At 45.2% G+C, this 25,098-nt stretch overlaps 1 protein-coding gene across 1 annotated transcript in view; it reads left to right on the top strand.

The window, feature by feature from the left end:
- LOC120066501 (zinc finger protein aebp2-like) overlaps positions 1-25,098 on the top strand; it is a 67,827-nt gene that overhangs the window by 5,271 nt on the left and 37,458 nt on the right. The window contains exons 2-5 of the mRNA XM_039017914.1: positions 580-802; positions 2,388-2,495; positions 3,020-3,212; positions 7,364-7,506. Of these exons, the coding sequence (XP_038873842.1) occupies positions 580-802; positions 2,388-2,495; positions 3,020-3,212; positions 7,364-7,506 (667 nt within the window). The remainder of the gene's footprint in view (positions 1-579; positions 803-2,387; positions 2,496-3,019; positions 3,213-7,363; positions 7,507-25,098) is intronic.

The following is a 25,098-nucleotide window of genomic DNA, read 5'->3' as shown; positions in this document are numbered from 1 at the left end:
GCTCTGAAAAATATCTGATGTGAAAAGATCGTATGTGATTGGTCAAAAGACCCATTAGTGGATAAAATATCAGAATGGGGCTGCCTGTGTAAATGCAGACTATATTCACAGCTGCACCTGTTCCTCATCGTCTGACATGTTTAGCGTGTCAGAATAAAGACGTCTCCCTCTTGTTCACTAGATGGTTGTCTGATAGACTCACATTGAGATGTGCTGATGCTATGGTGTATTTCCCTAGTCGCTTTACTTCAGAATGATGACTGTGTACATCTCTCTCTCTGTGTCTCTCTCTGTGTGTCTCTCTCTCTGTCTCTCTCTCTCTCTCTGTGTCTCTCTCTGTCTCTCTCTGTGTCTCTCTGTCTCTCTCTCTGTGTCTCTCTCTGTCTCTCTTTGTGTCTCTCTCTCTGTCTCTCTGTGTTTGTTTCTCTCTTTGTCTCTGTCTCTCTGTGTCTCTGTGTGTCTGTCTGTCTCTCTGTCTCTCTCTGTTTCTCCCTGTGTCTCTCTGTCTCTCTCTGTGTCTCTCTCTGTGTCTGTCTCTCTCTGTGTCTGTCTCTCTCTGTGTCTCTGTCTTTGTCTCAGTATCAGCAGTACCCTGATGGACATGGAGAGCACGGTTTCCAGCGGACGTTCCACCCCTGCCATGATGAACGGGCAGGGCAGTGCCGCCCAGTGCCACTCCAGTACCAAGGGCCAGGCAGTGGGGAACAGCTGCTGCTGGGACCAATGTGGCCTCTGCTTCACCTGCAGCCCAGACCTGGCTGAACACATCAGGGGCCTGCATGTCGACGGACAGAGAGGAGGGGTGGGTAGTGTAGTGTCAGGAACCAGGACAAAATAGGGTTGTGTTCATTTGGGAGAAAACCTTTTGAAACTGAGTAAAACAGGAAGGCACTAGCTGGACCATCGTTTTAAACTGGTTTGCTACTTTTGGCCCCGATGAACATGACCCAGGCTTCTCTATATCAGATCAAATTTGATGACCAATTTATGCAGAAATCCAGGTATTTCCAAAGGGTTCACATATACTTTTTCTTGCCGCTGTAAATCAAAACTGGATGGTTTTCGGAGATAGATGGGGGTTGTTGTCCATTAGTTTACTCAAAGTAGGGGAGGGGTAGTAGGGTTAGGGAAAAATAAACTCTCTCCTCATCTCCAACTCTCTCTCCCCTCATCTCTAACTTTCTCTCATCTCTAACTCTCTCTCCCCCCATCTCCAACTTTCTCTCCCCTCATCTCTAACTCTCTCTCCCCCCATCTCCAACTTTCTCTCCCCTCATCTCTAACTCTCTCTCCCCCCATCTCCAACTCTCTCTCCCCTCATCTCTAACTCTCTCTCCCCCCATCTCCAACTCTCTCTCCCCTCATCTCCAACTCTCTCTCCCCTCATCTCCAACTCTCTCTCCCCCCATCTCCAACTCTCTCTCCCCTCATCTCCAACTTTCTCTCCCCTCATCTCTAACTCTCTCTCCCCCCATCTCCAACTCTCTCTCCCCTCATCTCCAACTTTCTCTCCCCTCATCTCTAACTCTCTCTCCCCCCATCTCCAACTCTCTCTCCCCTCATCTCCAACTTTCTCTCCCCTCATCTCTAACTCTCTCTCCCCCCATCTCCAACTCTCTCTCCCCCATCTCCAACTTTCTCTCCCCTCATCTCTAACTCTCTCTCCCCCCATCTCCAACTCTCTCTCCCCTCATCTCCAACTTTCTCTCCCCTCATCTCCAACTTTCTCTCCCCTCATCTCTAACTCTCTCTCCCCTCATCTCTAACTCTCTCTCCCCTCATCTCTAACTCTCTCTCCCCTCATCTCTAACTTTCTCTCCCCCCATCTCTAACTTTCTCTCCCCCCATCTCTAACTTTCTCTCCCCCCATCTCTAACTTTCTCTCCCCTCATCTCTAACTTTCTCTACCCTCATCTCTAACTTTCTCTCCCCTCATCTCTAACTTTCTCTCATCTCTAACTCTCTCTCCCCCCCATCTCCAACTTTCTCTCCCCCCCATCTCCAACTTTCTCTCCCCCCCATCTCCAACTTTCTCTCCCCTCATCTCTAACTCTCTCCCCTCATCTCTAACTTTCTCTCCCCTCATCTCTAACTTTCTCTCCCCTCATCTCTAACTTTCTCTCCCCTCCATCTCTAACTTTCTCTCCCCTCATCTCTAACTCTCTCTCCCCTCATCTCTAACTCTCTCTCCCCCCTTCTCCAACTCTCTCTCCCCCCTTCTCCAACTCTCTCTCCCCCCTTCTCCAACTCTCTCTCCCCCCTTCTCCAACTCTCTCTCCCCCCTTCTCCAACTCTCTCTCCCCCCTTCTCCAACTCTCTCTCCCCCTTCTCCAACTCTCTCTCCCCCCTTCTCCAACTCTGCCCCCCCCCCCCCCCCCCCCCACCAGGTGTATGTGTGTCTGTGGAAGGGCTGTAAGGTGTACAACACTCCGTCCACCAGTCCAAGCTGGCTCCAGAGACACATGCTGACACACAGCGGAGACAAACCCTTCAAGGTGTGTATGGAATCCCTGCGGTAATTGAACCCACAACTCTAGTGTTGTTAGCAGGTCTCAGGTGGTTTTCTGAATGGTGACCTGCTTTTCTCTCTCTCTCTGTCTGTCTCTCTGTCTCTCTCTGTCTGTGTCTCTCTCTCTATATCTTTGTCTCTCTCTATATCTCTGTCTCTCTCTATATCTCTGTCTGTCTGTCTGTCTGTCTGTCTGTCTGTCTGTCTGTCTGTCTGTCTGTCTCTGTCTGTCTCTGTCTGTCTGTCTGTCTGTCTCTCTGTCTGTCTGTCTCTCTGTCTGTCTGTCTCTCTGTCTCTCTGTCTCTCTGTCTCTCTGTCTCTCTCTGTCTGTGTCTCTGTCTCTCTGTCTCTCTCTGTCTGTGTCTCTCTCTATATATCTTTGTCTCTCTCTATATATCTCTGTCTCTCTCTATATCTCTGTCTCTCTCTATATCTCTGTCTGTCTGTCTGTCTGTCTGTCTGTCTGTCTGTCTGTCTGTCTCTCTCTCTCTCTCTCTCTCTCTCTCGTAGTGTGTGGTGGGGGGCTGCAATGCCAGCTTTGCATCTCAGGGGGGGCTAGCGCGCCATGTGCCCACCCACTTCAGTCAGCAGAGCTCCTCTAAGCTGTCCGGTCAGTCGAGACTCAAGGAAGAGTCTCCCTCTAAAGCTGGGCTTACTAAGAGGAAGAAACGAACGCAGATGAACAAACGCAGGCGCTCGCTACGTACGTACCTACTACAGTGCTGTGTGTGTGTGTGTGTGTGTGTGTGTGTGTGTGTGTGTGTGTGTGTGTGTGTGTGTGTGTGTGTGTGTGTGTGTGTGTGTGTGTGTGTGTGTGTGTGTGTGTGTGTGTGTGTGTGTGTGTGTGTTTTGTTTGTAGACAACAGGTGTAGACTAACAGTGAAATGCTGACTAACAGGTATTTGTTCAACAATGCAGAGATAAAGATAATAAATAGAAACAGTGATACAAGGAATAAATACACAGTGAATAACAATAACAAGTAAAAATAACATGGCTATTTACAGGAAGTACCGAGTCGATGTGCAGGGGTACGAGGGAATTCAAGTAGCTACAGTAAAATGTCAAATTAACAGCCTGGGTGTTTGTTTTCTTCAATCACTGAACACAACAGGCGCTTATTAAAAACAGGCTTCTATAATGAGCATTTATTTCCTTTATGCACAAAATATTTTGCTCATTTGCATAGTTAATTGTTTAATCCCAGTATTCACTTCCAGCATTTTAATCAACTTCTTAATTTCCTGCACGAATGTGTTAACATTTACACAATGTCACGTTTTTTCTTGTCTTAGTATGCCTCTATATACAGTATCAGTCAAAAGTTTGGTCGGGTTCAAGTCCGGGTTCTGGCTGGGCCACTCAAGGACATTCAGAGACTTGTCCCAAAGCCACTCCTGCGTTGTCTTGGCTGTGTGCTTAGTGTCATTGTCTTGTTGGAAGGTGAACCTTCACCCCAGTCTGAGGACCTGAGCGCTCTGGAGCAAGTTTTCATTAAGGATCTCTTAGTACTTTGCTCCGTTCATCTTTCCTTCGATCCTGGCTAGTCTCCCAGTCCCTGCTACTGAAAAACATCCCCACAGCATGATGCTGCCACCACCATGCTTCACCGTAGGGATGGTGCCAGGTTTCCTCCAGACTTGACGCTTGGCCTTCAGGAAAAAGAGTTCAATCTTGGTTTCATCAGACCAGAGAATCTTGTTTCTCATGGTCTGAGAGTCTTTAGGTGCCTTTTGGCAAACTCCAAGTGGGCTGTCATGTGCCTTAGCAATAACGAGGCTATATACAGGGGGTACCGGTACCGAGTCAATGTGCGGGGGTACTGGTTAGTCGAGGTAATTTGTACATGTAGGTAGGGGTAAAGTGACTATGTATAGATAATAAACAGCGAGTAGCAGCAGTGTAAAAACATAGGGGAGGGGGGTTCAATGTAAATAGTCCGGGTGGCCATTTGATTAATTGTTCAGCAGTCTTATGGCTTGTGGGTAGAAGCTGTTAAGAAGCCTTTTGGACCTAGGCTTGGCGCTCCGGTACCGCTTGCTGTGTGGTAGCAGAGAGAACAGTAGAACTTCTTGAGGATCTGGGGACCCATGCCAAATCTTTTCAGTCTCCTGAGGGGGAATAGGCATTGTCGTGCCCTCTTCACGACTGTCTTGGTGTGTTTGGACCATTCTAGTTTGTTGTTGATGTGGACACCAAGGAACTTGAAGCTCTCAACCCGCTCCACTACAGCCCCGTCGATGAGAATGGGGGCCTGTTAAGCCTGCCTTGTCATCTAGTCCACGATCAGCTCCTTAGTCTTGCTCACATTGAGGGGGAGGTTGTTGTCCTGGCACCACACTGCCTCATTGTTGTTGGTGATCAGGCCTACCACCCTCCTGTCGACAGCAAACTTGATAATAGTGTTAGAGTCGTAGGCGGCCATTTTGTGAACATGGAGTATAGGAGGGGACTAATCACACACCCCTGGGGGCCTCCCTGTGTTGATGGTAAGTGTGGCGGATGTGTTGTTGCCTACCCTCACCACCTGGGGGCGGCCCGTCAGGAAGTCCAGGATCCAGTTGCAGTCACACACTCTACGCAATGTTTTAACCTCAACGCCTTTGGTCATCTGTAAAGATAGATTAGAATTGGACCACACACTCAGAGAAACCCAGTTAGTTTTAAGGCTCCCGAGTGACGCAGCAGTCTAAGTCACTGCATCTCAGTGCTAGAGGAGTCACTACTGACCCTGGTTCGATCCCGGGCTGTATCACAACCGGCCTTGATCGGGAGTCCCGTAGGGCGGTGCACAATTGGCCCAGCGTCGTCCGGGTTAGGGGAGGGTTTGGCCAGGGTAGGCTGTCATTGTAAAATAAAAATGTGTTTGTTACTGTCATGCCTAGTTAAAGAAAAGTTAGATAAAATAGAAGTTCCTTGGGGCATGTGAAGTGGTCACCGTTTCACAACTGCAAACTGTCACCTGGGGTTTTTCACCTCACCTAGCATACACGTTCAGGTAGCTCCCTCACGGCCTTGCTGGCGCTGAACACACACACACACACACACAGGGAACTGAAAACCCGGAGAAGGTTGACATTCTTTTAGGAACAGAACCAGAACCGGGAACGAAAGTGATCTCTAGTGTTCCGGAACAGAAACGTTATTTTCAAGTCTTTCAAAACAAAAAATATATGCATTCTTAATATCTAGTATATAATTCTGTAATTCAGTGAAGTTATGATGCTAGTAAGAGCCTAAACACATTCCAACTCAGCGTTTCAAGCCAAGCTCCCTCCATATCCACCACTCTCTCTACCCACCTGTGAAATTTCAGTCGCGTCTCGCGCCTGCACTTATATGAACAATCAAACATGCAAACAACTACCTTACCTGTTCCATAGCAAGCTGCTCTAGCCGCGTTAAACGGTGGAGTAAATTAATCAACTCAATGTAAAAAACTGTTGATTTCCAGGGTTAAAACATGAATGAAAAGGAACTATATGAACCATTTACTTTTTGGGGTTCAGAACTGTATTATGTCGTAACACTGGAACGGAATTAAAAGAAATAGGGGTTCTGTTCAGAATGGAAAGATTGGAAAATAATGTTGGTTCCAACCCTCAAAATATTACTTCTCACTTGTGACAGCACTCGGGAGGAGGTCAGGATGATGTCTGGCTCTTTGTCAGGAGAAGTGTGAGAGCAGGACAGACAGCTCTTTTCTAAATATACTGTATTTTGACATGGAAAATACCCTTGATTGTTTTTCAGCCAGCCAGGCAACACATTCTTTCAACTCTAACCCTGTTCTGTTGAATAATATGTTCTGCTCATAGCTAATGTACACGGTTACAGTTAGAAAGGAGCCTACCCAGCTCTGTTCAATGTAGTACTAATGCAGTACTAAAGCAACAATGAACCTTTTTAAAAACTGTGTCATTTCACTATGTTGTCATACTGATGATCTTCACCAGGACACAGTGGTGTTGGTCTGGTCTCACTGCTGGTCTCACTGCTGGTCTCACTGCTGGTCTCACTGCTGTCTCACTGCTGGTCTCACTGCTGGTCTCACTGTTGGTCTCACTGCTGGTCTCACTGTTGGTCTCACTGCTGGTCTCACTGTTGGTCTCACTGTTGGTCTCACTGTTGTCTCACTGCTGGTCTCACTGCTGGTCTCACTGCTGGTCTCACTGTTGGTCTCACTGTTGGTCTCACTGTTGGTCTCACTGCTGGTCTCACTGTTGGTCTCACTGCTGGTCTCACTGCTGTCTCACTGCTGGTCTCACTGCTGGTCTCACTGTTGTCTTACTGCTGGTCTCACTGTTGTCTCACTGCTGGTCTCACTGTTGTCTCACTGCTGGTCTCACTGTTGTCTTACTGCTGGTCTCACTGCTGGTCTCACTGCTGGTCTCACTGCTGGTCTCACTGCTGGTCTCACTGCTGGTCTCACTGTTGTCTCACTGCTGGTCTCACTGTTGTCTCACTGCTGGTCTCACTGCTAGTCTCACTGCTGGTCTCACTGCTGGTCTCACTGCTGGTCTCACTGCTGGTCTCACTGCTGGTCTCACTGCTGGTCTCACTGCTGGTCTCACTGTTGTCTCACTGCTGGTCTCACTGTTGGTCTCACTGCTGGTCTCACTGTTGTCTCACTGCTGGTCTCACTGCTGGTCTCACTGCTGGTCTCACTGCTGTCTCACTGCTGTCTCACTGCTGGTCTCACTGCTGGTCTCACTGCTGTCTCACTGCTGTCTCACTGTTGGTCTCACTGCTGTCTCACTGCTGGTCTCACTGTTGGTCTCACTGCTGGTCTCACTGCTGGTCTCACTGTACCTCCTCACCTCTCATCCCAGACTCTCTCTGCTCTCATCCCAGTGTCTCCTCTTCCACCAGCGAGACCTCATGATTTCTTTGACGCCCAGACCATGGATGCCATCAGACACCGGGCCATCTGCCTCAACCTGGCTACACACATGGAGAGCACCGGCAACGGACACAGTGTGGTGTTTCATAGCACGGTTAGTAAACCACTTAAGAACACTTGGTCCTGCTACAACACTCCACAAGGCCGAGTGGATCTCTGAATCCCAAATCAAGCCCCTTGGTACCTTGGAGATCTGAGAGGATTGGATAGGTGTTAGCAATATGTGACTCACCACCTGGATTCAGTCCAATGGAGAGCGACTCAGCGATGCAAAACGGTATATCATACACTGCAGGTGAGAAACAATAGCAATATGTGAGTAGAAGTTGATCACATCTGACAGTAGTAGTAGTAGTAGTAGTAGTAGTAGTCCATCACATCTGACAGTAGTAGTAGTAGTAGTCCATCACATCTGACAGTAGTAGTAGTAGTAGTAGTCCATCACATCTGACAGTAGTAGTAGTAGTAGTAGTAGTCCATCACATCTGACAGTAGTGGTAGTCCATCACATCTGACAGTAGTAGTAGTAGTAGTCCATCACATCTGACAGTAGTAGTAGTAGTCCATCACAACTGACAGTAGTAGTAGTAGTAGTAGTCCATCACATCTGACAGTAGTAGTAGTAGTAGTCCATCACATCTGACATTAGTAGTAGTCCATCACATCTGACAGTAGTAGTAGTAGTAGTAGTCCATCACATCTGACAGTAGTAGTAGTAGTAGTAGTCCATCACATCTGACAGTAGTAGTAGTAGTAGTCCATCACATCTGACAGTAGTAGTAGTAGTAGTAGTCCATCACATCTGACAGTAGTAGTAGTAGTAGTAGTCCATCACATCGGACAGTAGTAGTAGTAGTCCATCACATCGGACAGTAGTAGTAGTAGTCCATCACATCTGACAGTAGTAGTAGTAGTAGTAGTAGTAGTAGTCCATCACATCTGACAGTAGTAGTAGTAGTAGTAGTCCATCACATCTGACAGTAGTAGTAGTCCATCACATCTGACAGTAGTAGTAGTAGTAGTCCATCACATCTGACAGTAGTAGTAGTAGTAGTAGTAGTAGTCCATCACATCTGACAGTAGTAGTAGTAGTAGTAGTCCATCACATCGGACAGTAGTAGTAGTAGTCCATCACATCTGACAGTAGTAGTAGTAGTAGTAGTAGTAGTCCATCACATCTGACAGTAGTAGTAGTAGTAGTAGTCCATCACATCTGACAGTAGTAGTAGTAGTAGTAGTAGTCCATCACATCTGACAGTAGTAGTAGTAGTAGTAGTAGTAGTCCATCACATCTGACAGTAGTAGTAGTAGTAGTAGTCCATCACATCTGACAGTAGTAGTAGTAGTAGTAGTAGTAGTCCATCACATCTGACAGTAGTAGTAGTAGTCCATCACATCTGACAGTAGTAGTAGTAGTCCATCACATCTGACAGTAGTAGTAGTAGTAGTAGTCCATCACATCTGACAGTAGTAGTAGTAGTAGTCCACCACATCTGACAGTAGTAGTAGTAGTAGTAGTAGTCCATCACATCTGACAGTAGTAGTAGTAGTCCATCACATCTGACAGTAGTAGTAGTAGTCCATCACATCTGACAGTAGTAGTAGTAGTAGTCCATCACATCTGACAGTAGTAGTAGTAGTAGTCCATCACATCTGACAGTAGTAGTAGTAGTAGTCCATCACATCTGACAGTAGTAGTAGTAGTAGTCCATCACATCTGACAGTAGTAGTAGTAGTAGTCCATCACATCTGACAGTAGTAGTAGTAGTAGTCCATCACATCTGACAGTAGTAGTAGTAGTAGTCCATCACATCTGACAGTAGTAGTAGTAGTAGTAGTAGTAGTAGTCCATCACATCTGACAGTAGTAGTAGTAGTAGTCCATCACATCTGACAGTAGTAGTAGTAGTAGTCCATCACATCTGACAGTAGTAGTAGTAGTAGTAGTAGTAGTCCATCACATCTGACAGTAGTAGTAGTAGTCCATCACATCTGACAGTAGTAGTAGTAGTCCATCACAACTGACAGTAGTAGTAGTAGTAGTAGTAGTAGTAGTAGTCCATCACATCTGACAGTAGTAGTAGTAGTAGTAGTAGTAGTAGTAGTCCATCACATCTGACAGTAGTAGTAGTAGTAGTAGTAGTCCATCACATCTGACAGTAGTAGTAGTAGTAGTCCATCACATCTGACAGTAGTAGTAGTCCATCACATCTGACAGTAGTAGTAGTAGTCCATCACATCTGACAGTAGTAGTAGTAGTCCATCACATCTGACAGTAGTAGTAGTAGTCCATCACATCTGACAGTAGTAGTAGTAGTAGTAGTCCATCACATCTGACAGTAGTAGTAGTAGTCCATCACATCTGACAGTAGTAGTAGTAGTAGTCCATCACATCTGACAGTAGTAGTAGTAGTAGTAGTAGTCCATCACATCTGACAGTAGTAGTAGTAGTCCATCACATCTGACAGTAGTAGTAGTAGTCCATCACATCTGACAGTAGTAGTAGTAGTCCATCACATCTGACAGTAGTAGTAGTAGTCCATCACATCTGACAGTAGTAGTAGTAGTCCATCACATCTGACAGTAGTAGTAGTAGTCCATCACATCTGACAGTAGTAGTAGTAGTCCATCACAACTGACAGTAGTAGTAGTAGTAGTCCATCACATCTGACAGTAGTAGTAGTAGTAGTCCATCACATCTGACAGTAGTAGTAGTAGTCCATCACATCTGACAGTAGTAGTAGTAGTCCATCACATCTGACAGTAGTAGTAGTAGTAGTAGTAGTCCATCACATCTGACAGTAGTAGTAGTAGTAGTAGTCCATCACATCTGACAGTAGTAGTAGTAGTCCATCACATCTGACAGTAGTAGTAGTCCATGACATCTGACAGTAGTAGTAGTAGTAGTAGTAGTCCATCACATCTGACAGTAGTAGTAGTAGTCCATCACATCTGACAGTAGTAGTAGTAGTCCATCACATCTGACAGTAGTAGTAGTAGTCCATCACATCTGACAGTAGTAGTAGTAGTAGTAGTAGTCCATCACATCTGGCAGTAGTAGTAGTAGTAGTAGTAGTCCATCACATCTGGCAGTAGTAGTAGTAGTAGTAGTAGTAGTCCATCACATCTGACAGTAGTAGTAGTAGTCCATCACATCTGACAGTAGTAGTAGTAGTAGTAGTCCATCACATCTGACAGTAGTAGTAGTAGTAGTAGTCCATCACATCTGACAGTAGTAGTAGTAGTAGTAGTCCATCACATCTGACAGTAGTAGTAGTAGTAGTAGTCCATCACATCTGACAGTAGTAGTAGTAGTAGTAGTCCATCACATCTGACAGTAGTAGTAGTAGTAGTAGTCCATCACATCTGACAGTAGTAGTAGTAGTAGTAGTCCATCACATCTGACAGTAGTAGTAGTAGTAGTAGTAGTAGTCCATCACATCTGACAGTAGTAGTAGTAGTCCATCACATCTGTCAGTAGTAGTAGTAGTCCATCACATCTGTCAGTAGTAGTAGTAGTCCATCACATCTGACAGTAGTAGTAGTCCATCACATCTGACAGTAGTAGTAGTAGTAGTCCATCACATCTGACAGTAGTAGTAGTCCATCACATCTGACAGTAGTAGTAGTAGTAGTAGTAGTAGTCCATCACATCTGACAGTAGTAGTAGTAGTCCATCACATCTGACAGTAGTAGTAGTAGTAGTAGTCCATCACATCTGACAGTAGTAGTAGTAGTCCATCACATCTGACAGTAGTAGTAGTAGTCCATCACATCTGACAGTAGTAGTAGTAGTCCATCACATCTGACAGTAGTAGTAGTAGTCCATCACATCTGACAGTAGTAGTAGTAGTCCATCACATCTGACAGTAGTAGTAGTAGTAGTAGTCCATCACATCTGACAGTAGTAGTAGTAGTAGTAGTAGTCCATCACATCTGACAGTAGTAGTAGTAGTAGTAGTAGTCCATCACAACTGACAGTAGTAGTAGTAATAGTCCATCACAACTGACAGTAGTAGTAGTAGTAGTAGTGGTAGTAGTAGTAGTAGTCCATCACATCTGACAGTAGTAGTAGTAGTAGTCCATCACATCTGACAGTAGTAGTAGTAGTAGTAGTAGTCCATCACATCTGACAGTAGTAGTAGTAGTAGTCCATCACATCTGACAGTAGTAGTAGTAGTAGTCCATCACATCTGACAGTAGTAGTAGTAGTAGTCCATCACATCTGACAGTAGTAGTAGTAGTAGTAGTAGTCCATCACATCTGACAGTAGTAGTAGTAGTAGTAGTAGTCCATCACATCTGACAGTAGTAGTAGTAGTAGTAGTAGTAGTCCATCACATCTGACAGTAGTAGTAGTAGTCCATCACATCTGACAGTAGTAGTAGTCCATCACAACTGACAGTAGTAGTAGTCCATCACAACTGACAGTAGTAGTAGTAGTAGTCCATCACATCTGACAGTAGTAGTAGTAGTCCATCACATCTGACAGTAGTAGTAGTAGTCCATCACATCTGACAGTAGTAGTAGTAGTAGTAGTCCATCACATCTGACAGTAGTAGTAGTAGTAGTAGTCCATCACATCTGACAGTAGTAGTAGTAGTAGTAGTAGTAGTAGTCCATCACATCTGACAGTAGTAGTAGTCCATCACATCTGACAGTAGTAGTAGTAGTAGTAGTAGTCCATCACATCTGACAGTAGTAGTAGTAGTAGTCCATCACATCTGACAGTAGTAGTAGTAGTAGTAGTAGTAGTAGTCCATCACATCTGACAGTAGTAGTAGTAGTAGTAGTAGTCCATCACATCTGACAGTAGTAGTAGTAGTAGTAGTAGTAGTCCATCACATCTGACAGTAGTAGTAGTAGTCCATCACATCTGACAGTAGTAGTAGTCCATCACAACTGACAGTAGTAGTAGTCCATCACAACTGACAGTAGTAGTAGTAGTAGTCCATCACATCTGACAGTAGTAGTAGTAGTCCATCACATCTGACAGTAGTAGTAGTAGTCCATCACATCTGACAGTAGTAGTAGTAGTAGTAGTCCATCACATCTGACAGTAGTAGTAGTAGTAGTAGTCCATCACATCTGACAGTAGTAGTAGTAGTAGTAGTAGTAGTAGTAGTCCATCACATCTGACAGTAGTAGTAGTCCATCACATCTGACAGTAGTAGTAGTAGTAGTAGTAGTCCATCACATCTGACAGTAGTAGTAGTAGTAGTAGTAGTAGTCCATCACATCTGTCAGTAGTAGTAGTAGTCCATCACATCTGACAGTAGTAGTCCATCACATCTGACAGTAGTAGTAGTAGTAGTAGTAGTCCATCACATCTGACAGTAGTAGTAGTAGTAGTAGTAGTAGTAGTAGTAGTAGTAGTAGTCAGTCACATCTGACAGTAGTAGTAGTCCATCACATCTGACAGTAGTAGTAGTAGTAGTAGTCCATCACATCTGACAGTAGTAGTAGTAGTAGTAGTAGTAGTCCATCACATCTGTCAGTAGTAGTAGTAGTCCATCACATCTGACAGTAGTAGTCCATCACATCTGACAGTAGTAGTAGTAGTAGTAGTAGTCCATCACATCTGACAGTAGTAGTAGTAGTAGTAGTCCATCACATCTGACAGTAGTAGTAGTAGTAGTAGTCCATCACAACTGACAGTAGTAGTAGTAGTAGTCCATCACATCTGACAGTAGTAGTAGTAGTCCATCACATCTGACAGTAGTAGTAGTAGTAGTCCATCACATCTGACAGTAGTAGTAGTAGTAGTCCATCACATCTGACAGTAGTAGTAGTAGTAGTCCATCACATCTGACAGTAGTAGTAGTCCATCACATCTGACAGTAGTAGTAGTAGTAGTAGTCCATCATATCTGACAGTAGTAGTAGTAGTAGTAGTCCATCACATCTGACAGTAGTAGTAGTAGTCCATCACATCTGACAGTAGTAGTAGTAGTAGTAGTAGTAGTAGTAGTCCATCACATCTGACAGTAGTAGTAGTAGTAGTCCATCACATCTGACAGTAGTAGTAGTAGTAGTAGTAGTAGTAGTAGTAGTAGTAGTAGTAGTCATCACATCTGACAGTAGTAGTAGTAGTCCATCACATCTGACAGTAGTAGTAGTAGTAGTAGTCCATCACATCTGACAGTAGTAGTAGTAGTAGTAGTAGTAGTAGTAGTCCATCACATCTGACAGTAGTAGTAGTAGTAGTCCATCACATCTGACAGTAGTAGTAGTAGTAGTAGTCCATCACATCTGTCAGTAGTAGTAGTAGTCCATCACATCTGACAGTAGTAGTAGTAGTAGTCCATCACATCTGACAGTAGTAGTAGTAGTAGTAGTCCATCACATCTGACAGTAGTAGTAGTAGTAGTAGTCCATCACATCTGACAGTAGTAGTAGTAGTAGTCCATCACATCTGACAGTAGTAGTAGTAGTAGTCCATCACATCTGACAGTAGTAGTAGTAGTAGTAGTAGTAGTAGTAGTAGTAGTAGTAGTAGTAGGCCATCACATCTGACAGTAGTAGTAGTAGTAGGCCATCACATCTGACAGTAGTAGTAGTAGTAGTCCATCACATCTGACAGTAGTAGTAGTAGTCCATCACATCTGACAGTAGTAGTAGTAGTAGTAGTCCATCACATCTGTCAGTAGTAGTAGTAGTCCATCACATCTGACAGTAGTAGTAGTAGTAGTAGTAGTAGTCCATCACATCTGTCAGTAGTAGTAGTAGTCCATCACATCTGACAGTAGTAGTAGTAGTAGTCCATCACATCTGACAGTAGTAGTAGTAGTAGTAGTCCATCACATCTGACAGTAGTAGTAGTAGTAGTCCATCACATCTGACAGTAGTAGTAGTAGTAGTAGTAGTAGTAGTAGTAGTAGTAGTAGTCCATCACATCTGACAGTAGTAGTAGTAGTAGTAGTAGTAGTAGTAGTAGTAGTAGTCCATCACATCTGACAGTAGTAGTAGTAGTAGTAGTAGTAGTCCATCACATCTGACAGTAGTAGTAGTAGTAGTCCATCACATCTGACAGTAGTAGTAGTCCATCACATCTGACAGTAGTAGTAGTAGTCCATCACATCTGACAGTAGTAGTAGTCCATCACATCTGACAGTAGTAGTAGTAGTCCATCACATCTGACAGTAGTAGTAGTAGTAGTAGTAGTCCATCACATCTGACAGTAGTAGTAGTAGTAGTAGTCCATCACATCTGACAGTAGTAGTAGTAGTAGTAGTAGTAGTCCATCACATCTGACAGTACTAGTAGTAGTAGTAGTAGTCCATCACATCTGACAGTAGTAGTAGTATTAATCAAATGTCAATCAAATGTATTTATATAGCCCTTCTTACATCAGCTAATATCTCGAAGTGCTGTACAGAAACCCAGCCTAAAACCACAAACAGCAAGCAATGCAGGTGTAGAAGCACGGTGGCTAGGAACAACTCCCTAGAAAGGCCAAAACCTAGGAAGAAACCTAGAGAGGAACCAGGCTCTGAGGGGTGGCCAGTCCTCTTCTGGCTGTGCCAGGTGGAGATTGTAATAGAACATGGCCAAGATGTTCAGATGTTCATAGATGACCAGCAGGGTCAAATAATAATAATCACAGTGGTTGTCGAGGGTGCAACAGGTCACCACGTCAGGAGTAAATATCAGTTGGCTTTTCATAGCCGATCATTCAGAGTATCTCTACCTCCTCTTGAGACGGGTCATATATAGGCCAAGTTGAATCAGAGGACAAGATGGAGCTACCACCATATTGCTTTACCCAATCATCTGAGTCTCCACGGGCTCTTATGTATCAAGGGGTTGATTTGGGATTCCGAGATTCTCTCATCCTGAAAATGTTCTCACATCCCTCTGTGCTGTTTTTTTTGGATCCGTCTTTCACACTTCAAACTCTAGGGGGCTGTTTTTGGAGAATATAGTCTATAGTCTCACTGAAGATGTTCACAGTACACTTGCAGTGACCCTTGTGAATGGCCCTAGGTGGGTAGACTGGAGAGACGAGGGGTCATGTTTTGGTGTTAAGACAGTTGTTTCTGTGATTTATATTCTGAGTTTGAACTGCACGTCCTGCTTCCCAAATGTCTCCCCATGTCCTACATATCCATAGGACTCTGTTTCAAACTACTATAGTATTATAGTATTATTATAGTCTTTTTATTTAACCTTTTTTTTTTTAACTAGGCAAGTAGAGATGCAGTGTCTTAGACCGCTGAGGCCGCGGCGCCACTCAGGATAGGGTGGCATTTGGTTTGTATTTTTTTAATATATTTTTTTATTTTAAATTTAGCTCTTTTTCTCTTGCTGACTAACATACTGACCAGACAGGCGTCTGCCATTGTGCGCATGTTGATTTTGTCTACCCCTACCAGATGCGTTAAAATACCAAAACCAACTATGAACCAACTATATTCATTTGGGGACAGGTCGAAACACACATGAAACATTCATGGACATTTAACTAGCTTGCTGTTGCTAGTTAATTTGTCCTGGGAAATAATCATTGGATTGTTTATTTGACCTGAAATGCATATGGTCCTTTTTTTTTCCTGGATCTTTGTAGAATTTTGGCCCATGTTGAGTTCTCTACTCCTACAATTAATCCACGGATATAAAGTGGAAACCTACTTTGTTTTCTTTGATAAATTTCTCCTCGTTCGTTGTTCTTTTTCTTCCTCTTTGCACTTTATGTGGTGGTTAGAAACCAACCTTAAGGTGCATTACCACCACCAACTGGCCTGGAGTGTGGACCTCAGTTCATCTTTCAATCACCCACGAGGGCTGCATGCTCGTACTAACCAATGAGGAGATGGAAGAGTCGGGACTTGCAGCGCGTCACGGATTAAAACAGAACCAAGTTGTAGTTTACCGCCTGGCTACCCAGACGTCTGTTGGCTCACGCGACAGTTAAGGTGAAATTATTGAATAACATATATGTGTTTCTCAGCTTGTGTGGTGAATGATTTTTCAGCCATGTATTAATAGCTGGGTACCTGAGTAGTGGGTGTCCATGTGCAGAGTGAAATGGGGATTTTTATGAATGACTGTCTGTAATATCATAGAGCGCCACTAGAGAGCACTGTGTCCACTTCAGTAAACTGCTTTCAGGTTGGTTGGAATGTCAATGGAATGGCTTAATGTCACTAGGCAGTATCCCATGGGTTGGTCTGCACACATTCCCACTCTCTCATTACAATACACTATCACTTCTGGGGCTAATTCATTCTAATTGATCTTTTAGCACACTTTTCCAAATGCCTGAATCACAAGAATCACGTTATTTTTGTCTTTAAAAAAGTATCTATTTTTTATGAGCGTTTGTACGCTTGTTCTCATGTTGTCTTTTTGGTCTCGTCGCTCTTTCTGCTGTGACTGTGAACCTTCCCATTGACACACATACATCCCCTGCCCCCAACACCAAGCCCCTCCCCCCAACACCAAGCCCCTCCCCCCAACACCAAGCCCCTCCCCCCAACACCAAGCCCCTCCCCCAACACCAAGCCCCTCACCCCCAACACCAAGCCCCTCACCCCCAACACCAAGCCCCTCACCCCCAACACCAAGCCCCTCACCCCCAACACCAAGCCCCTCACCCCCAACACCAAGCCCCTCACCCCCAACACCAAGCCCCTCACCCCCAACACCAAGCCCCTCACCCCCAACACCAAGCCCCTCACCCCAACACCAAGCCCCTCACCCCAACACCAAGCCCCTCACCCCAACACCAAGCCCCTCACCCCAACACCAAGCCCCTCACCCCCAACACCAAGCCCCTCACCCCCAACACCAAGCCCCTCACCCCCAACACCAAGCCCCTCACCCCCAACACCAAGCCCCTCACCCCCAACACCAAGCCCCTCACCCCAACACCAAGCCCCTCACCCCAACACCAAGCCCCTCACCCCAACACCAAGCCCCTCCCCCCAACACCAAGCCCCTCCCCCCAACACCAAGCCCCTCCCCCCAACACCAAGCCCCTCACCCCCAACACCAAGCCCCTCACCCCCAACACCAAGCCCCTCACCCCCAACACCAAGCCCCTCACCCCAACACCAAGCCCCTCACCCCCAACACCAAGCCCCTCCCCCCCCAACACCAAGCCCCTCCCCCCCCAACACCAAGCCCCTCCCCCCCCAACACCAAGCCCCTCCCCCTGCCACGCACACCAACAAAGTTGAGAGATCACTTCTTCCTCTCTGACAAGCGGTTTCAACTCCATATTTGCATTTGTGGTTTTGGTCCAACAGAATGGGTCATATGAAACACATTGAGACATTCATTTACTGTGAGAGGAGAAATTAACCTTGCCAACGATACACTTTATGTCTCAACTACTCAAATATCACTCAGAGCAGAACTCTATACTAAAACGGCAGTATCAATGAGCATTGGTACCGCTAGAAGCATTTTAGCCAAAGACTGTTATACTAGCTGTCTAGTATGTGTTTTTATAAATGTGTAAAACACAATTATATATAAAGAATTGGCAACTCGTTCTCATTCTGAGAAATAAGGTAGGCCACTTGATTTCAACATGTGAACAAAGTGGACAGGCTAGCACGCTGTTCAAACAGGTGGAGACGGACAGAAAGGTGTGTTCATAACAATTCAACTGTTCTACCTGGTTAGCTAGCAGATAGATCCTTGTTAGCTAGCAGATAGATCCTTGTTGGCTAGCAGATAGATCCTTGTTATCTAGCAGATAGATCCTTGTTATCTAGCAGATAGATCCTTGTTAGCTAGCAGATAGATCCTTGTTAGCTAACAGATAGATCCTTGTTAGCTAGCAGATAGATCCTTGTTGGCTAGCAGATAGATCCTTGTTATCTAGCAGATAGATCCTTGTTAGCTAGCAGATAGATCCTTGTTAGCTAGCAGATCGATCCTTGTTAGCTAGCAGATAGATCCTTGTTAGCTAGCAGATAGATCCTTGTTAGCTAGCAGATAGATCCTTGTTAGCCAGCAAATAGATCCTTGTTAGCCAGCAGATAGATCCTTGTTAGCCAGCAGATAGATCCTTGTTAGCCAGCAGATAGATCCTTGTTAGCTAGCAAATAGATCCTTGTTGGCTAGCAGATAGATCCTTGTTAGCTAGCAAATAGATCCTTGTTATCTAGCAGATAGATCCTTGTTAGCCAGCAGATAGATCCTTGTTAGCTAGCAAATAGATCCTTGTTATCTAGCAGATAGATCCTTGTTATCTAGCAAATAGATCCTTGTTAGCTAGCAGATAGATCCTTGTTAGCTAGCAGATAGATCCTCGTTAGCTAGCAGGTAGATCCTTGTTATCTAGCAGATAGATCCTTGTTAGCTAGCAGATAGATCCTTGTTAGCTAGCAGATAGATCCTTGTTAGCTAGCAGATAGATCCTTGTTAGCTAGCAGATAGATCCTTGTTAGCTAGCAGATAGATCCTTGTTATCTAGCAAATAGATCCTTGTTAGCTAGCAGATAGATCCTTGTTAGCTAGCAGATAGATCCTCGTTAGCTAGCAGATAGATCCTCGTTAGCTAGCAGGTAGATCCTTGTTATCTAGCAGATAGATCCTTGTTAGCTAGCAGATAGATCCTTGTTAGCTAGCAGATAGATCCTTTTCATAAACAGACTTGAAAGCCAGATCAGTGATTATTGCTAAAAAAAAAAGCAGGTTAAACTATTTTGATAAAATAATACAATGATTAGTGGGTCTGATGGTCGTGGAAGGTTTATATTTATCCTGGCTATAACTTCACACGTCCTGAATGCATTATAATATATGCAGTGTATTTTACCTTTAATTGTACAACAAAGCTTATATAGAGAGAAAAAACCCTGAAAAAAACGAGCAGTACGTATATCTGCTGACTGTTTAAAGGTAAAATACACTGCATTTCAATTGTACAACTATGCTTTTTTTTGTAAGAAAACATAAAAAGAAAAAAGAAAAAAAAGAAATCTAGATATACAGTATATCGTGAATCACTCATAAATCAAAAAAATAAAAGCTAGATATGATTTTTAGACCATATCGCCCAACACTAATCACTTCCCAGTACCTGATTCATTCCTAGTTAGCAGAGGTGGAATAACCCTTATCACTGCTACAGGCCCAGTCTGCCCCAGTCTGTATTCCGGAGCCCAGTGTCTGTGCCAGGTACTATTCTGCTTTAAGCTGCCCTGCCTCTCAACGCTGCCAACCAGGGTGAAATCCTGCTTGTGTTGTTGAGGCCACGGACGGACCCACGGTAACTCCTCCCACGGTAACTCCTCCCACGGAGTCCTCCTGGCTCCAGGTCAGTGAGTTTCTCAGTGAGTCCATCTCAGAGACCAAGAGTCACGACCAGAGATGGCCTCTCCTCTTTTCGTAACTGAACAGGTGTACAACAAAGGTCTGAAGTGGGGCTCGCTTGACGTGTGGTGAATCACTCCTGTAGGGGGGCTTTACTCCCTCTTCCTCTGTGCTTCACATCACTAGGCCACTCTGACATGTGCATTGACTTCTCACCTCCAAACGGGCTCATTATGCATCGCCGCACTACATACTCAACAGAGCCTGTCCTGTTGCCAAATAAAAAAAGATCAATGCTTTAGCAAACACACACACAGCACACACACACAACACACAGCACACACACACACAGCACACACACACACACACACACACACACACACACACACACACACACACACACACACACACACACACACACACACACACACACAGCACACACACAGCACACACACACACACACACAGCACACGCACACACACACACAGCACACGCACACACACACACAGCACACGCACACACACACACACACAGCACATGCGCACACACACAGCACATGCGCACGCACACACACGTACACAGCACACACACAGCACACACACACGTACTCACAGCATACACACACAAAGCACACCGCCGGCCAATAATTTAAAAGGCGATAAGAAAAAGGCTTGAAGAGGTTAAGCGAGGTAACCGCATTTTGGAACAGAGCCTTAAGGAGTGGAAACAGGCAGCAGAGGGGGAGGCAAGAAGGAGAGATGAGGGGGGGGGGGCAAGAAGGAGAGATGAGGGGGGGGGGGCAAGAAGGAGAGATGAGGGGGGGGGGCAAGAAGGAGAGATGAGGGGGGAGGCAAGAAGGAGAGATGAGGGGGGGCAAGAAGGAGAGATGAGGGGGGGCAAGAAGGAGAGATGAGGGAGAAGATAAATGGAGAGGGAGAATATGGGGGAGAGAGAGACTGGGAGGGAGAATATAGGAGAGAGAGAGACTGGGAGGGAGAATATAGGAGAGAGAGAGACTGGGAGGGAGAATATAGGAGAGAGAGAGACTGGGAGGGAGAATATAGGAGAGAGAGAGAGAGGGAGGGAGAATAAAGGAGAGAGAGACTGGGAGGGAGAATATAGGAGAGAGAGAGACTGGGAGGGAGAATATAGGAGAGAGAGACTGGGAGGGAGAATATAGGAGAGAGAGACTGGGAGGGAGAATATAGGAGAGAGAGAGACTGGGAGGGAGAATATAGGAGAGTGAGACTGGGAGGGAGAATATAGGAGAGAGAGAGACTGGGAGGGAGACAGAGAGCGAGGAGGAGGAGGAGGGTGAAGAGGAGGTCAGATGGAATGGGAAGGAGGGCTGACCGGTTGGGTAAAAATGACAAAACGAGCATCCATCCATTGTCCTACTCTCTGACCCGTATGGTTAGGTCCACAGCTGAGGGCCAGCCAGGGAGGCTGTGTGTCTCCCCAAGGGCCATCCAGACTCACCCTGGCCTGGGGAGAGGAGCAGGGCTGTAGCCCTGGAGGGGTGGAGGAGTGGAGGTCCTGGGAAGGTGTCCAGTGGACTTCCTGGTGTGTGTGTTTTCAATTTGTGTGTTCCCTGTGTGTGAGCCTTGATGTTTACGATGGGATATTTTTGTTATTCGGCCAAACTGCGTCATCCTGAGCTTCACCCCTGACACCAGACAGGCACCCCCCTCTCCTTCACTCACTCCTCTCTCCCCCTCACAATTCTCCCCCTCACTCACCCGTTCTCCCTCTCATTCACTCATGCCTTTCACCCTTACTGGCCCTCCCCCCTGGCTGACCCTCCCCCCTCACTGTTTGTTCTACAGTTTCACTTTCTCTCCCCTCTCTCTCTCTCCCTCACTCTCTCTCTCTCCCTCACTCTCTCACCCTCCCTTTCACTCTCTCTCTCCCACCCTTATGTCCCTCTCTCACCCTCATTCTCTCTCACCCTTCTATTTCTCTCTCACCCTCACTCTCTCTCACCCTTCTCTCTCTCTCTCTGTCTGTCGCTGTGGAAGATAAACCTATATCTATCACTCTGGACACTCAGATCTGTTGTTTGATAAGGCATTCAGGGTTGTGTTCATTAGGGTACAATGTTGCAAAACATTAGGCACCAAACGGAAGAAAACCAACTGAAACAGGGAGAGACTACTTGAACATGTCCATTAAGAAACATTCATTTTTATATACAGTTGAAGTCGGAAGTTTACATACACTTAGGTTGGCGTCATTAAAACTCGTTTTTCAACCCCTCCACAAATGTCTTGTTAACAAACTATAGTTATGGCAAGTCGGTTAGGACATCTACTTTATGCATGACACAAGTAATTTTTCCAACAATTGTTTACAGACAGATTATTTAATTTCTAATTCACTGTATCACAATTCCAGTGGGTCAGACGTTTACATACACTAAGTTGATTGTGCCTTTAAACAGCTGGGAAAATTCCAGAAAATGATGTCATGGCTTTAGAAGCTTCTGATAGGCTAATTGACATCATTTGAGTCAATTGGAGGTGTACCTGTGGATGTATTTTAAGGCCTACCTTCAAACTCAGTGCCTCTTTGCTTGACATCATGGGAAAATCAAAAGAAATCAGCCAAGACCTCAGAAATATATTTTGTAGACCTCCACAAGTCTGGTTCATCCTTGGGAGCAATTTCCAAATGCCTGAAGGTTCCATGTTCATCTGTACAAACAATAGTACGCAAGTATAAACACCATGAGACCACGCAGCCGTCATACTGCTCAGGAAGGAGACGCGTTCTGTCTCCTAGTATGTTGGTGCGAAAAGTGCAAATCAATCCCAGAACAACAGCAAAGGACCTTGTGAAGATGCTGGAGGAAACAGGTACAAAAGTATCTATATCCACAGTAAAACGAGTCCTATATCGACATAACCTGAAAGGCCGCTCTGCAAGGAAGAAGCCACTGCTCCAAAACCACCATAAAAAAGCCAGACTACGGTTTGCAACTGCACATGGGGACAAAGATCGTACTTTTTGGAGAAATGTCCTCTGGTCTGATGAAACAAAAATATAACTGTTTGGCCATAATGTCCATTGTTATGTTTGGAGGAAAAAGGGGGAGGCTTGCAGCCGAAGAACACCATCCCAACTGTGAAGCACGGGGGTATCATGTTGTGGGGCTGCTTTGCTGCAGGTGGGACTGTTGCACTTCACAAAACAGATGGCATCATGAGGAAATAAAATTATGTGGATATATTGAAGCAACATCTCAAGACATCAGTCAGGAAGTTAAGGCTTGGTCACAAATGGGTCTTCCAAATGGACAATGACCCCAAGCATACTTCCAAAGTTGTGGCAAAATGGCTTAAGGACAACAAAGTCAAGGTTTTGGAGTGGCCATCACAAAGCCCTGACCTCAATCCTCTAGAACAATTTGTGGGCAGAACTGAAAAAGTGTGTGTGAGCAAGGAGGTCTACAAACCTGACTCAGTTACACCAGCTCTGTCAGGAGGAATGGGCCAAATTTCACTCAACTTATTGTGGGAAGCTTGTGGAAGGCTACCCTAAATGTTTGACCCAAGTTAAACAATTTAAAGGCAATGCTACCAAATACTAATTGAGTGTATGTAAACTTCTGACCCACTGGGAATGTGATGAAAGAAATTAAAGCTGAAATAAATAATTATCTCTACTATTATTCTGACATTTCACATTCTTAAAATAAAGTGGTGATCCTAACTGACCTACAACAGGGAATTTTTACTAGGATTTAAATGTCAGGAATTGTGAAAAACTGAGTTTAAATGTGTTTGGTTAAGGTGTACGTAAACTTCCGACTTCAACTGTATCTGCTGCATTCCCTACTGAACACAACCCTGAAACTACATGGGCCTGGGCTGCCCCTTTAATTGACAGAATCTCGCACTATCCTTTTAAGGGAGCGACCCAGTGCAGGGCTAATGAGTATGAACCTGTTGACGCTGACAGAGGAATCATGGGCTAGAGACTCCCAGGCCGACTTAATTAAAATGACAATGAAGCATATGCCAGTGTGTTGCAGAGAGACTCTCAGCAGTAGGGTTCTGACGTACTGTAGAGGACATGGCGGTGCCCAGCCTGTGTAGAGCACAGGACAGCACATCCAGGGCCATTGTTTTTGGACCAGGGTGAAAGAAAGAGGATCTCTCTCTCTCCCTACTCCATGTGGTACACATATACCGACACACGTCTTGCAGTAGCCAGACGTTGGGAGAAGAGAGGCCTAGCTAAGAGGCAGACACACTACATTGCACAGGGAGACTGAGCCTCCACTAAACTAGCCCCAAACCAAACACAACACAAAGAGAAAGAGACTAGTGAGAGACTAGCGAGCGACTGGAGAGAGAGCGAGCGACTGGAGAGAGAGAGAGAGAGCGAGCGACTGGAGAGAGAGAGAGAGCGAGCGACTGGAGAGAGAGAGCGCGAACGACTGGAGAGAGCGAGCGACTGGAGAGAGAGAGAGCGAGCGACTGGAGAGAGAGAGAGCGAGCGACTGGAGAGAGAGAGACTTGAATGAACTACAGGACAAAATACAAACCCTCCAACCCAAAAAGGCATGTGGTGTTGATGGTAATCTAAGTGACATTATAATATATACAGACCACAAACTCCAATTGGCTAAACTTACATCTTCCCCAATATTTGGAACCAAGGACCCCAATCCACAAAAGTGGAGACAAATTTTACCCCAATAACTACCATGTGATATACGTCAACAGCAACCTTGGGAAAATCCTCTGCATTATCATTAACAGCAGAATCATACATTTACTCAGTGAAAACAATGTACTGAGCCAATGTCAAATTGGCTTTTTACCAAATTACCATATGACAGACCACGTATTCACCCTGCACACCCTAATTGACAAACAAACAAACCAAAACAAAGGCAAACGTCTCACCCCCAAACAGGCTCATTATGCATCGTCACACTACATACTCAAAAGAGCCTGTCCTGTTGCCCAATGAAAATGTCAATGTTTTAGCAAACACACACACACACACACACACACACACACACACACACACACACACACACACACACACACACACACACACACACACACACACACACACACGAAGTGCAGGCCAATCATTTTAGAAGGCGATTTGAAAAAGGCTTGAAGAGGTTAAGCGAGGTAACCACATTTTGAAACAGAGACTGAAGAGTGGAAATGGAGCCAGCAGAGAGGGGGGGGGGCAAGAAGGAGAGATGGGGGGGCAAGAAGGAGAGATGGGGGAGAGACAGGGGAAGAAGATAAATGGAGAGGGAGAATATAGGAGAGAGAGAGAGACTGGGAGGGAGAATATAGGAGAGAGAGAGAGACAGGGGGGGAGAATATAGGAGAGAGAGAGAGACTGGGAGGGAGAATATAGGAGAGAGAGAGACTGGCAGGGAGAATATAGG

This window comes from Salvelinus namaycush, chromosome 21 (assembly GCF_016432855.1).
Source record: "Salvelinus namaycush isolate Seneca chromosome 21, SaNama_1.0, whole genome shotgun sequence".
NCBI classification, from domain to species: domain Eukaryota; kingdom Metazoa; phylum Chordata; class Actinopteri; order Salmoniformes; family Salmonidae; genus Salvelinus; species Salvelinus namaycush.
Note: the sequence above shows the minus strand (reverse complement) of the source record. Positions and strands in the feature narration are given on the sequence as shown.